Source organism: Barbus barbus, assembly GCF_936440315.1.
Source record: "Barbus barbus genome assembly, chromosome: 4".
In the NCBI taxonomy this organism is placed as follows: Eukaryota; Metazoa; Chordata; class Actinopteri; order Cypriniformes; family Cyprinidae; genus Barbus; species Barbus barbus.
In genome coordinates, this window is record NC_136732.1 from 29851238 (window position 1) to 29863473 (window position 12236).

Sequence of the window (12236 nt, forward strand, 5' to 3'; positions counted from 1 at the left end):
CAGGTGCTTAGAAAATGTTGATCTTATTTTATTAATATTATACGAGTTCTGTTTTCTATTCCCTTACTGTCATTTGCAAATTTTAACCCTGTTACCAATGTATAATATAATATAACAATTAAATAGACACTATTTAAACTATTTTAAAAGATTTACTAAGTAATGATGCATTTCTGTTTTACATAAATAAAAATATTTAATTATGTTTTCTTACAACACTAGTAACATGTTTAAATGGTTCAGCTTTGAGTTAATCATTAAAAACAAACTGAAACTGAACGCTGAATATCAATTCAATAATCAAGTCTTATGTGAGACCAAAATCACAATTTCCAAGAGATACAAACTTTTGATGTTTTTTAAACTCACTATGCTAGGTTAAAGGGATAGTTCACCCAAAAATGTAAATTCTGTCATTAATTACTCTCATGTCTTTCAAACCCATAAGACCTTCGTTCATCCTCAGAACACAAATGAAGATATTTTTGATGAAATCCGAGAGCTTTCTGACCCTGCATAGACACATTCAAGGCCCAGAAAGGTAGTAAGGACATCGTTAAAATAGTCCATGTGACATCAGTGGTTCAAACATAATGTTACGAAGCTACGAGAATACTTTTTGTGGGGTTATTTTGTAGCATTAGTTTTGTTTTCTTTGTACACAAAAAGTATTTTCAAAGCTTCATGAAATTACAATTGAACCACTGATGTCACATGGACTATTTTAACGATGTCCTTACTACCTTTCCGGGTCTTGGGAACATTTCAGTTTCTTTACTGTCTATGCAGGGTCAGAAAGCTCTCGGATTTGATCACAATATCTTAATTTGTGTTCTGAAGATGAAAGGTCTTTTGGATTTGGAACGACTTGAGGGTGAGTAACTAATGACAGAATTTTAATTTCTGGGTGAACTATCCCTTTTAATTTTATGTTATATAATAGTTTACGTAACATTTCTTAGCCAAAAATGATATTTATACCTCCAATGCTAAAGTTATAAGACTATATTTGTGAAATGTGCCTTGAGAATGCTTTAAAACCCTGACCTTCAGCCACTAGCAGGACTTTTCTAGAGTCAAATGCATCAAAGTCCATGAATTACTGCATATGCAGTTTTAAATCTTTATTTGATATATAGATGTGTAAATGTAATCGCACCATCTTTATCTGATACCCTTTACTGTCAACAAACATCCTTGTCTTATTGTTATTCATTCCTATTGTCACAGTTTGGTGATGACCTCTTTCTCTCTCTCTCTCTCTTTTCTTCGCTCACTGACGGTGACAAGCTGTTACTGTGTCCCTCTGGGCTCCTCCCTCTCTCTCTCTCCCTCTCTCCACCTGTTGATGCCATTGTTGCTCAGCCAGCATTGTGGTCCACTCATTTTACTCCACTCATTTTACACACCCCTCTTTATTCTTCACTTTCTCACTTTATTTATCAGCAGTCACCCATTCACTCAGAGGATATATAAGTGGACCGAAGAGAGAAGGCGGGTGAGAACAACGCAAGAAACACACAGACACTCACTCACACATTTAAACACAAGCACTTTCAAAAGGGCAAGGAAGTTGACACTAACTCTTCCACTCGGGACCAAGACTTTTGAAACACACTTGGGACAGCTTCAGTATTGGATCACAACTGCTGGCAGGAGTGATGTCTGTGTCTCTGTGGTGTGAGGAGGAAGAGGGCCAGGACAGGACTCAGTCTTCGGTCCGAGCCCCATGGGACCCCAGCGCCTCCGGACTGAGAGTTATTCAGAGACTTCTGCAGTCAGAGGAGAGATACCTGCCCTCTCCTCTCTACATCTCTCTCATCCAGAGAGAACCACAGCGCAGAGAGGAACTGACCAAGTGGACCATGGAGGTAGATTTGCATGCTAATAACCAAAATCCAGTGCTAGACATCAAGTGTGTTGTTCATGTTTTTAAGATTTGTATTTGAAGCACTTTTAACAAGTAGGGCATATCCTAAAAGAGTCATTAAAACAAAGATTATTAAACTAATGAAAGCATTAAAAAATAAATTAAAATAAATAATTTTAAAATAAAAAAATTAAAGTATAACACTTATACAACTTAACACAAGCTGGCAAAGTGGACCACGGAGAAAGATTTTGGGGCTTTATGAAGATCAGTAAACTACTTATAATGGTTTAAAAATATATTTGTAATGAAAATAGGTTGGCATTCCTAGGCTCCAAAAATACAAAAATAACAGACTGTCACACAGGTGAAGTTTCGAGATGCATAAAGCTATGAAAAAAAACTAAAAATAATATTAAATATGAAAGTCTAGTTCTAAATATACAACAACAACAATACTTATGTTTATTACCCTAAAGAAAAATATACTTCACATTTATGTTTATGATTAAAGGGATGGTTCTCCTAAAAAAAAAAAATTACACAAACTGTAAATAAAGATTCAAATGTTTTTGTCCATATAATTAAAAAGTCAAAAGGCTTCAAAAGAACATTGGACCTACTGACTTTCAATGTATGGGCAAAAAGACTGAGACGTTTTTTTTATTAAAGAAAGTCATACAGGTTTAGAAAGGCGTGCGTAAATAATGACAGCATTTTCCTTTTTTGAGCGAACTATCCTTTTAAATGCACATTATTTGAGGACTTTAGATCAAGATTAAGCAGACTAACTAAATGACAGGGACACAGTTCTACAGTTCATTATACGTTTGCTTTGACTATGAGGGTTTTTTGTTGTTGCTGAAATCTTCCTCTTCTGTGTTTTCATAGGTGTGCTGTGAATGTGACTGTGATGAGTCTGTATTTCCCCTGGCTGTCTCCCTGTTGGATCGATATCTGTCGGCCACTCTATCTCTGCCTGTCTCTCCATCCTGTCTGGCTGCAGCTTGCGTTCTGGTGGCCTCAAAACTGACAGAAAGTGACACAGTTAGTGCAGATACGCTCTGTGCGGCAGCAGAGTACGACTTTCTCTCATCAAACCTGCGGGTGAGTGTTTAAAAAAAAATAATAATAATTCACTAAAGGCTTAATATTATGGACAGTGCTGTCCAAAAGTCTGAAACATTCAAATAAATCGTTAGAAAATAGTGCTGTTTTGCATTTTTGTAATTTAACACTTTTTCCAGTATAAATTAAATCATTTAAGTGAAAAGTTTTTGGGAAAAATAGTAATAAAAATGACATACGGTAGAGTGGGGAAAAACACCCCACCTACTGTTTTTCCCAAAATAACCACAAGATAAAGTCAAGACCAATTTTTATTGTAAGTTGTAACTATGGACTATGTTGACAAGAATGATGTAAGTTTTCACCATGGTTAAACTTACATCACCCCTTGGCACAAATGTAATTTTTGTTAAAAGTCTAATAACATGAAAACTGGACATTTTTTAATATTTGGTTTATAATTGATGCCATTGTCACTAAAACTATGCTAACTCTTCTGAACACATTTAACTTTTGTTTCACTGAAAAAAAATGACACGATCCTTAAGGGGGGTGTTTTCCCCCACTCTACCCCATACATATGTATATAGGCAGTATTATATATATGCTTACTCCAACAGGAAATGGAGCGTGTGGTGCTGGCGACTCTGCGGTGGGATGTGGCAGCAGTGACTCCTCAGGACTTCAGCCCACACTTCCTGCGCATTCTTGGGGAACTCAGGGACGGAGACGTGCATACAGGAGACTTTCTCGCAACGCTGCGGCGCCACAGTGATACACTCGTTGCCTTGTGTGTGTGTGACTCGCGCTTTCTGGGAACTCCTCCTTCACTGGTGGCTGCGGCTGCACTGAACTCTGCCCTGTGGGGTTTAAGGGCCAAGAGTGCGGGAGAGCTGTGTGTCATGACCTCTGCCCTGGCCACACTCTGTCAGACTGATGTGGTGAGCCAAGATTGATCTCAGTGACTATGAGAGAGCTAAACATACAATAATAATAATCATTTTGGTTATACCTTGTTTTAAGGTGTCCCTGGTACAGTCAGTGTAATTATACATGTAAGTACTGAGTAATATTAATGTACTTACTCTATGCTTAGGCTTTGGGTTAGGGTTACTTGCATGCAATTATGCATAATTGTAAGTAGCCTACATGTAACCTGTGTAACAAAGATACCTTAAAATAAAGTTATACCATTTTATTTTTTGAGAGAGAAAGATTATTATTATTCTTGAATATCTGTAACTGTTCCTGCTTGTGCTGACAGGCGGTGCTGCAGTGCTGCACTGAGCTGATAGAGGGAGCTCTCGGGGAGAGACTGAGGAATGGAGCACATGAGGAGAAAGATGGTGATATTGAAGAGGAAAGAGCCAGCACACCCACAGACCTAAGAGAAATAGACTTTTAATGCAGGGTTGATTTATGAGGGATATTTATTCTGTGCCTCACTTTTATTTATCAGTTAAACTGATTTAAACACAATGTGACATTTATGTTTTGTCTTATGTAACTTCTGAAGTGATCTAATTTATAATCATTTTTATTTATTTGTTTGAGGGATTACGATTTACTTGTGCCATATTTATTAACTTCTATTGCCATAACTGTAATTGTGATGACTTATGTATTTCAGGTTATCCTTTTCACTTTATGTATTACATTTCTACTTTTTAAATGATCATATTATTTATTGTGTGCACATTTTTATATTAATTTATTTTGTTTGTCAGTGTTTCAGCCTGTTTGTAATCAGAGTGTTGGATAAAAATTAATATCTATTTTTCCAAGTAATTCAAATAAAGTTTATATGTTTGCCAACATTGTGTGTCTCTCAAAGTCTATTTATATATAACAACATGTATGACGAAAGAAGTGCTGCAAGATATTCAAAAAACTATAAATTAGTTAAGACTCTCAAAGTCAATATATAAAACAATTAAAATATGACATGAGAAAGAAGAAGGAAAGAAAGAAAAACATTGTGCAAGATCTAAAACTAAATTAATCAATCTTGGTCCTTGTGTAAATAGTAATAATCAATTATAATATATATATATATATATATATAGGCCTATAGGCTAAAAATAGATATAGCTAGGCTACCTTTCTTGCATACAAACGGTTGTTGTTGTATTTGTAAGGGACAGTTTTATTACATTGGCCTTTTTGGGTAAAGTGGCTTAATGGAATTATATATAAAAAAATGTATCCCATTTATTATTTTAATAACAAACGGTGTAATACTGTACTGTGTGTACTGTACAATACTGTTGGGTCATGTTTCTGGAAAGCGTCGCGTTTGGATTGCGTCATAACTCATGGCCGCCCTTGTTTTTGTTGCAGGTTTCACTCACCGCTCAAACAGGATCTGACTCTGTGGTAAGAAAACTGGCTTTTTTTATCTGATTTAGACTGAAGAGTTTAGACCAAACGACACTACAGATGTCGGTAGATGACTGTGACTGTTGTGAAACATGTAAGTTAAAGTGTGTTTTCGCGAACTGTCCCACAGACTTCCTTTCTTCGGCTGCTCTCTCTTGTCATGATCGACGTGTACTCAATGAGCCTTATATAAATAAACCTGTCTGCTTAAAGAGACCGCTCTGTCTCTAAAGGGTGAAAGTAAAGGCTGTCTAATCTTTGTAGCCAAAGGTGTCCAAGGATGACAGGAGGCTTGAAGGGGCTGCTGCTTTTGTCTCTGTGTCTTGTGGTGTGGTCAGTGCCTATAGATCGCCACCAAGACCCTCCCAAGGAGGAGAGAGCAGAGGAGAATGTGGTAAGACTGGTCTCAAGACTAGAACATGCCATGTGCATTAATCACCTGTTCCATATTCACATGCTCTCTTGTTTTGGCTGTACGTGCATATCTCAGGATACTGGTCTGTACTACGACCGTTACCTCAGAGAGGTGATTGAGGTGCTGGAGACTGACCCTCACTTCAGAGAAAAACTCCAGACCGCCAACACAGACGACATCAAGGTAAAGCACAAAAACAGTAGGGCTCCAAACGGGAGAGTCCCATTCCTCTTCTTTATAAAAATGATAAGCTGGAAGTATCCTTCAAAACACACCTAGCAGGAGCTCAGAGATGAAGTTATAACATAAGCTTCTGCAGAAGTCACAAGCAAGTGTGATTTCAGCTTTATTTTTAATCTATTTGGTCAGTACTCTCAAAACTTATTTTATCTATCATATGTTGTTTATTTAAAAATAATTACAAATAAATATTTATTTAAATTCTAGGCTGTATTGTATTGTATATGTATAATGTATTGTATAATTGTATACAGTGGCTAGTCCATTGTTGTATCATTATTTGTACTCTTTTATATAATTTGAGATGTGTAGGTCATTACCTCATAAAAGACATTAAGTACACAGTCTTGTTTTTTTGTTACGTTTTGCTTTTTTTTTAAGCTTGTAATGTTGTTATTCATCTCAGAGCTGGTTCATGGTTCAAAAACTTTATTATTAACTATTTAGGAATTTTATTTATATTAATGACAAGTATTTTACATTTATAACGTACTTTTGTACAGTTATTATACACTCACTGGCCACTTTATTAGGTACACCTTGCTAGTACCGGGTTGGACCCCCTTTTGCCTTCAGAACTGCCTTAATTCTTCGTGGCATAGATTCAACAAGGTGTTGGAAACATTCCTCAGAGATTTTGGTCCATATTGACATGATAACATCACGCAGTTGCTGCAGATTTGTCGGCTGCACATCCATGATGCAAATCTCCCGTTCCACCACATACCAAAGGTGCTCTATTGGATTGAGATCTGGTGACTGTGGAGGCCTTTGAGTAAAGTGAACTCATTGTCATGTTGAAGAAACCAGTCTGAGATGATTTGAGCTTTGTGACATGGTGCATTATTCTGCTGGAAGTAGCCATCAGAAGATGGGTACATTGTAGTCATAAAGGGATGGACATGGTCAGCAACAATACTCAGGTAGGCCGTGGCGTTTAAACGATGCTCAATTGGTACTAAGGGGCCCAAAGTGTGCCAAGAAAATATCCCCCACACCATTAAACCACCACCACCAGCCTGAACCGTTGAGACAAGGCAGGATGGATCCATGCTTTCATTTTCTTTACGCCAAATTCTGACCCTGCCATCTGAATGTCACAGCAGAAATCGAGACTCATCAGACCAGGCAACGTTTTTCCAATCTTCTATTGACCAATTTTGGTGAGTCTGTGCGAATTGTAGCCTCCGTTTCCTGTTCTTAGCTGAAAGGAGCGGCACCTGGTGTGGTCTTCTGCTGCTGTAGCCCATCTGCTTCAGGGTTCGACGTGTTGTGCGTTCAGAGATGGTATTCTGCATACCTTGGTTGTAACGAGTGGTTATTTGAGTTACTGTTGTCTTTCTATCATCTCTAACTAGTCTGCCCATTCTCCTCTGACCTCTGACATCAACAAGGCATTTTCGTCTGCCGCTCGATGGATATTTTCAGACCATTCTCTGATTTTCCATACCATTCTCTGTAAACCCTAGAGATGGTTGTGCGTGAAAATCCCAGTAGATCAGCAGTTTTTGAAATACTCAGACCAGCCCGTCTGGCACTAAAAACCATTCCACGTTCAAAGTCACTTAAATCCCCTTTCTTCCCCATTCTGATGCTCGGTTTGACCTTCAGCAAGTCATCTTCACCACATCTAGATGCCTAAATGCATTGAGTTGCTGCCATGTGATTGGCTGATTAGCAATTTGTGTTACCAAGCAATTGAACAGGTGTACCTAATAAAGTGGCCGCTTGAGTGTATATTGTATATTTAGTTTTATTATTTTATGTAATGTGAGACGCGTAGGTTATTGCTTCATAAAAGACATTAAGTACATAGAACTTGTACTTTTTTCTTTTTCTTAAATTGTCATGCTTTTTTGCTTCAAATTAAAGTTTGTAATGTTGTGATTCAGTTCGTTCGTGGAGCTGGTTTGTTTGGTTCATGATTTTATAAAAATCCCTATGGAGAAAATGAATGAGGAAAATACCAAATGTGCACAGTCTGTGCACAGCACTGTTACGTTGTTTTGCCTTTGATCATTGAAGTTTTATTATTTCAACTGTACTTAATGGAAAGCTACTGTGTTTCAGAATGGACGCCTCAGTAAGGAGTTGGATTTGGTGGGCCACCATGTGAGGACGCGACTGGATGAACTGAAGAGGCAAGAGGTCTCACGCCTCCGGATGTTGCTGAAGGCTAAACTGGACAGCACCAACACACAGAGTGAGTGTGTTTATGTATTACTCAAGTGACACTGATGAGCAAGAAAATCTGTTCACAAATGCTTGTTGTGATTGCAGGTGTTCAGATGGATCATGTCTCCTTGTTGAAGCAGTTTGAACATCTGGACCCTCATAATCAAAATACATTTGAAGCCAAAGACCTGGAGCTGCTTATCGTAACGGTAACGCCTATTCCTAACATGCTATAATGTGAAATAGCAAAAAAAATCATTAACCAACAACACATATCGAGAAGCATTCAGTGCATACTTGTTCGGCAACTGCATTTAACCTTTCAAACGCTAGCAAATAAAATCCTGATCTTTCTTCTTTTCTTATTTTTGTGTTAATCAGATTCTATCAGATTATAGTATACATATTTTTCTCGTTTTTTAAGCTGCTTTTATTGGATTTTTCTACACCAAAAGAACAGGTGCACAGATAACTGATTCATTCGCCACAAGTGAAAATTTCACAATATTGTATTACCCCAATTAACAAAATCCCAACCAATAGCATACAGTAAAACAGTGAAATAAAATGTAGGGTAATAAAATTTGAAAAGAATAAAACACAAAACACAAATACATAATGAAAAAAAAAAAGGAAATTCACATGAATAAAAAAGGGGGCACATGTATTTGTTGCAAAGTATAAAATGCGAGTGAATAAAATCCTTTCATCTTGTTTCTTCTGTTATTGTGTATCTGTTTCTATCAGATTATAATATACTAATTGTTTTCCTTTTTTATTTCTACTCAAAATAAAAAGTGCACAGATAACGGACCCATTCACCACAAGTGAAAATCCACAATATTACATAAAAACACAAACACATAATTGAAAAATAATTAATAAAATCAAACAAACCGAAAAAGAAATAAAGTGAATAGTCATATACTTTTTTTTGTGTGTGCTTATTCGTTAGGCCACTAAAGATCTTGAGAATTACGATGCGGAGCGTCACGAGGAGTTTAAGCGCTACGAGATGCTGAAAGAACATGAGAGGAGGGAGTACCTGAAGAGTTTGGACCAGGAGAAGAGAGAGAACGAGGAGAAGAGAATCGAGGAGCTGAAAGAAAAGCACCGGCAACACCCTAAAGTTAATGCACCGGTGAGAGAATGAAGAGCGGGAGATGTATGGATGGAAAGATCGACTGTTGTATTTCCTGGGTAAAACTTTCTTTTTTACTTCCATTTCAGGGTAGCGTGGATCAGTTACGGGAGGTCTGGAAAGAGACCGATGGGCTGGATCCACAGGAGTTCAATCCCAAGACATTCTTTAAGCTCCACGGTGAGTCTTTTTGTCCTCAAGTAGTCCATAAGCAGCCGTTCCACAGGCAAAATGAATTTAATTGTGTTTTCTCACTTAGATTCGAATGGTGACGGTGTGTTGGATGAGCAAGAGCTAGAAGCCCTTTTCACAAAAGAGGTAATGTTTCACCTTTGAGGTCGGTGAATCATTGCAATCTGTTATTGACAGTGATGGAAGCCTCTTTATGCTGTGACTGAGTCAGCTGTTTAAGACTCTAGTGGGCTCTAGTGGCTGTCCTGAGCAAAACATCATTAACATAGGAATCCATGATGACACCTTTGATGAAGCTAATAAAAGCTGTTCTTGACATGCAGAAAATGAGCAAATGGCGAGCATCTTTCTGACGTTTTCATCTTTTCTTTTTTACTGTCTTAGCTGGAGAAGGTGTATGATCCCAAGAATGAAGAAGATGACATGATGGAGATGGAGGAGGAGAGGCTGAGGATGCGAGAACACGTCATGCAAAACGTAAAGCCTTCACCTGTTTTGCAGTGACTCTTATTGAGTGTGTTTACACACTGCTAAATCTAAACCAAAATCAGTTCATAAAAGCCTAAATGCTGTTTACATGAAATAATGTTTTTCTTTTGATTTTATTGTTTAAAATGTGCAATAAGTGAACCCTGAATAAGCTGTTAGAATGTTGTAAGAACGCTTTCATTCTCTCTTTCCCTTTATCTGGCTTTCTCCTTCAGCTTTTTAACACTTTCACAATGTGTGGAGCAGCAGTGACTCCATCTGTTCTGTTCCTTCAGGATGCATGAGATGAAGAAATAGTCATTCTTTTCACAGTTCATTTTTTATTACCTTTTAAATAGCTTTTTCCTCTCTCGCTGCTTCCTGCAGGTAGATCTCAATCGTGATAGACTGGTCAGCATGGAAGAGTTCCTCAAATCTACGGAGAAGAAAGAGTTTAACAACCCAAAGGAATGGGAGGTTAGAGCCAGATTTTGATGCATGTCTGACTTTATTATTCTGTCTTTACATGACAGTGTTTTGTGCCAACTCATTATCTTTCTCTACTTCAAGACACTGGATGATACAAAGCCGGTGTACACAGAAGAGGAGCTGCAGCGCTTTGAGGCAGAACTTCAGGATAGGGAGGTGGAGCTTGGCAGAAGGGCGGAGAAATTACGACAGGAGCAGGAACTCCTGAAAGAGAGAAGCAAAGCCCTAGAAGCCCAGAAACGAGAATATCAGCAGGTAAAAGACTGATTTCAATTGGTTGCTGGCAGCCCTTTTCTTGGTGTTGCCTTTATGTAAATAGCTGTATAATTTCTAGCTATTGTTACAAATTCTCTTTGGAAAGAATGCTTGTATAATATTTAAAAATAAAAAGTGTATGTGTGAAATAATACAAATGATATTTTTATTAAATAACACATTTAAAAACTCAAATTTTGATATTATATAATTTACTAAAACAAATTATTTTAATTTACAACATCAGTACTGCATATTGTAGTAATTGTTGATGCATTATTGCGATGCCAGAGAATTGACAGCTTGTTTTACTTCTAATCAGGCAGTAATGGAGATGTCACAAAAACAAAAGGAGCAACAGGCACTGAATAGACAGCCTCCATCAGGTCCTCATGGTGAGCTCCAGTTTCAACAAGAGATCCAGAAACTAGCAAATGAAGACAGTCAGGGTGAGAAAAATGAAATTAATAGTCTGTAATTCAACACTTGGTTAACCTTACTTGATATTTAAATAAAAAATGGACTGTTTAACACTATGAAGGTGAATTTTTCAGCATGCTAAAAATTGCCCGCTTTGTCTTTTTCAGTGGTAAAAGTCCCTGTCGATCAGAATGGAAATGTTCCAAATAACCTGCAAGCTGAGCCACCACAGAATCTGCCACATCACACCTCTTAACACAAACATACACACTTCTACCTAAATTAAAATGTTAAAGAACCAGCCTTTGAATTGCACAGTGCACATACACATACAAGCCTATTGACTTATCTTATTCTCTCAGCATAACGTAACCAGACCAGAACAACAATAATTAACTCCTCATACATACTCATGGTGTTTTCTGCTTCATCCTCAACTAAATATGCTCAAATGCCTAATAGAGTGGCATCAATATAGACCGTTCGCATGTTCCCTTCTAAAGAATGGCAAATTAATATCGGATATGTGGCTTTGTATGGTGGTAGTCAGGGTCTTTTCTTAAATATTGCTACTTTTGCCCTGGTTTCACAGTTTACAGCCCTGCTTGCTTTTCGTTGTGTTTCTAGACTGGAATAAAGTGGTTCTTATCTGTGGTTCACATTATGTGAGTAAAACCTGATATAAGGTTTCTAATAGACTTACAGCACAGAACTGTAAATCAAACATTCAGATACAGCAATGTGCAAAGAATCTACTTTTATTAATGTAATCTGAAATCCCACTGATTTTGACTATTTTATTTCTTTCATTTAATAAAGGATATTTAATAAAAAAAATGCTACAATCAGATTTTAAATCCTGTAAAACAATGTGGTTTTTATTAAAGGGATGTTAAAAATGAAAAATCTCTTATTTACTTATTTTGAGTAAACCTCATTTTGTTCCTTTTTTTTGTAGAACACAAAGATATTTAGAACGAACACTGTTTTTCTTTTTATATAGTAAAAGAAAAGGGTACACTGAAAATAACTAGATGTAGAAACAATTTTGACTGAATTTTTGAATTGCTAGTAAATACAACAAACTGCAAGTAACACATTTAATGTTACATAGAAAACCTGAA

General features: G+C 37.0%; 2 protein-coding genes across 2 annotated transcripts; both read left to right on the top strand.

Annotated features, from left to right (window-relative positions):
• Nucleotides 1-1661: 1661 nt before the first annotated feature.
• LOC306866424 (G1/S-specific cyclin-D2-like) lies at nt 1662-4752 on the top strand (the record flags this gene model as incomplete). The annotated part of the gene is made up of 4 exons (XM_079411635.1): nt 1662-1871; nt 2762-2977; nt 3559-3879; nt 4203-4752. The coding sequence occupies 4 exons, from the start codon at nt 1662-1664 to the stop codon at nt 4341-4343; spliced, it is 888 nt and encodes a 295-aa protein (XP_079267761.1). The 3' UTR covers nt 4344-4752.
• Nucleotides 4753-5233: 481 nt separating this feature from the next.
• On the top strand, nt 5234-12032 carry LOC306864649 (nucleobindin-1-like). The gene is made up of 13 exons (XM_079408785.1): nt 5234-5314; nt 5582-5711; nt 5808-5915; nt 8043-8175; nt 8253-8356; nt 9103-9288; nt 9378-9468; nt 9548-9606; nt 9865-9957; nt 10336-10425; nt 10519-10692; nt 11015-11141; nt 11280-12032. The coding sequence occupies exons 2-13, from the start codon at nt 5598-5600 to the stop codon at nt 11366-11368; spliced, it is 1368 nt and encodes a 455-aa protein (XP_079264911.1). The 5' UTR covers nt 5234-5314; nt 5582-5597; the 3' UTR covers nt 11369-12032.
• Nucleotides 12033-12236: the final 204 nt, after the last annotated feature.

Excerpts from the sequence above, each read along its gene's own strand:
- LOC306864649 (XM_079408785.1), top strand. The coding sequence starts at position 5,598 with ATGACAGGAGGCTTGAAGGGGCTGCTGCTTTTGTCTCTGTGTCTTGTG. Across the intron at positions 5,916-8,042 it reads CCAACACAGACGACATCAAG|AATGGACGCCTCAGTAAGGA; the intron begins GTAAAGCACAAA and ends ACTGTGTTTCAG. Across the intron at positions 10,426-10,518 it reads ACAACCCAAAGGAATGGGAG|ACACTGGATGATACAAAGCC; the intron begins GTTAGAGCCAGA and ends CTCTACTTCAAG.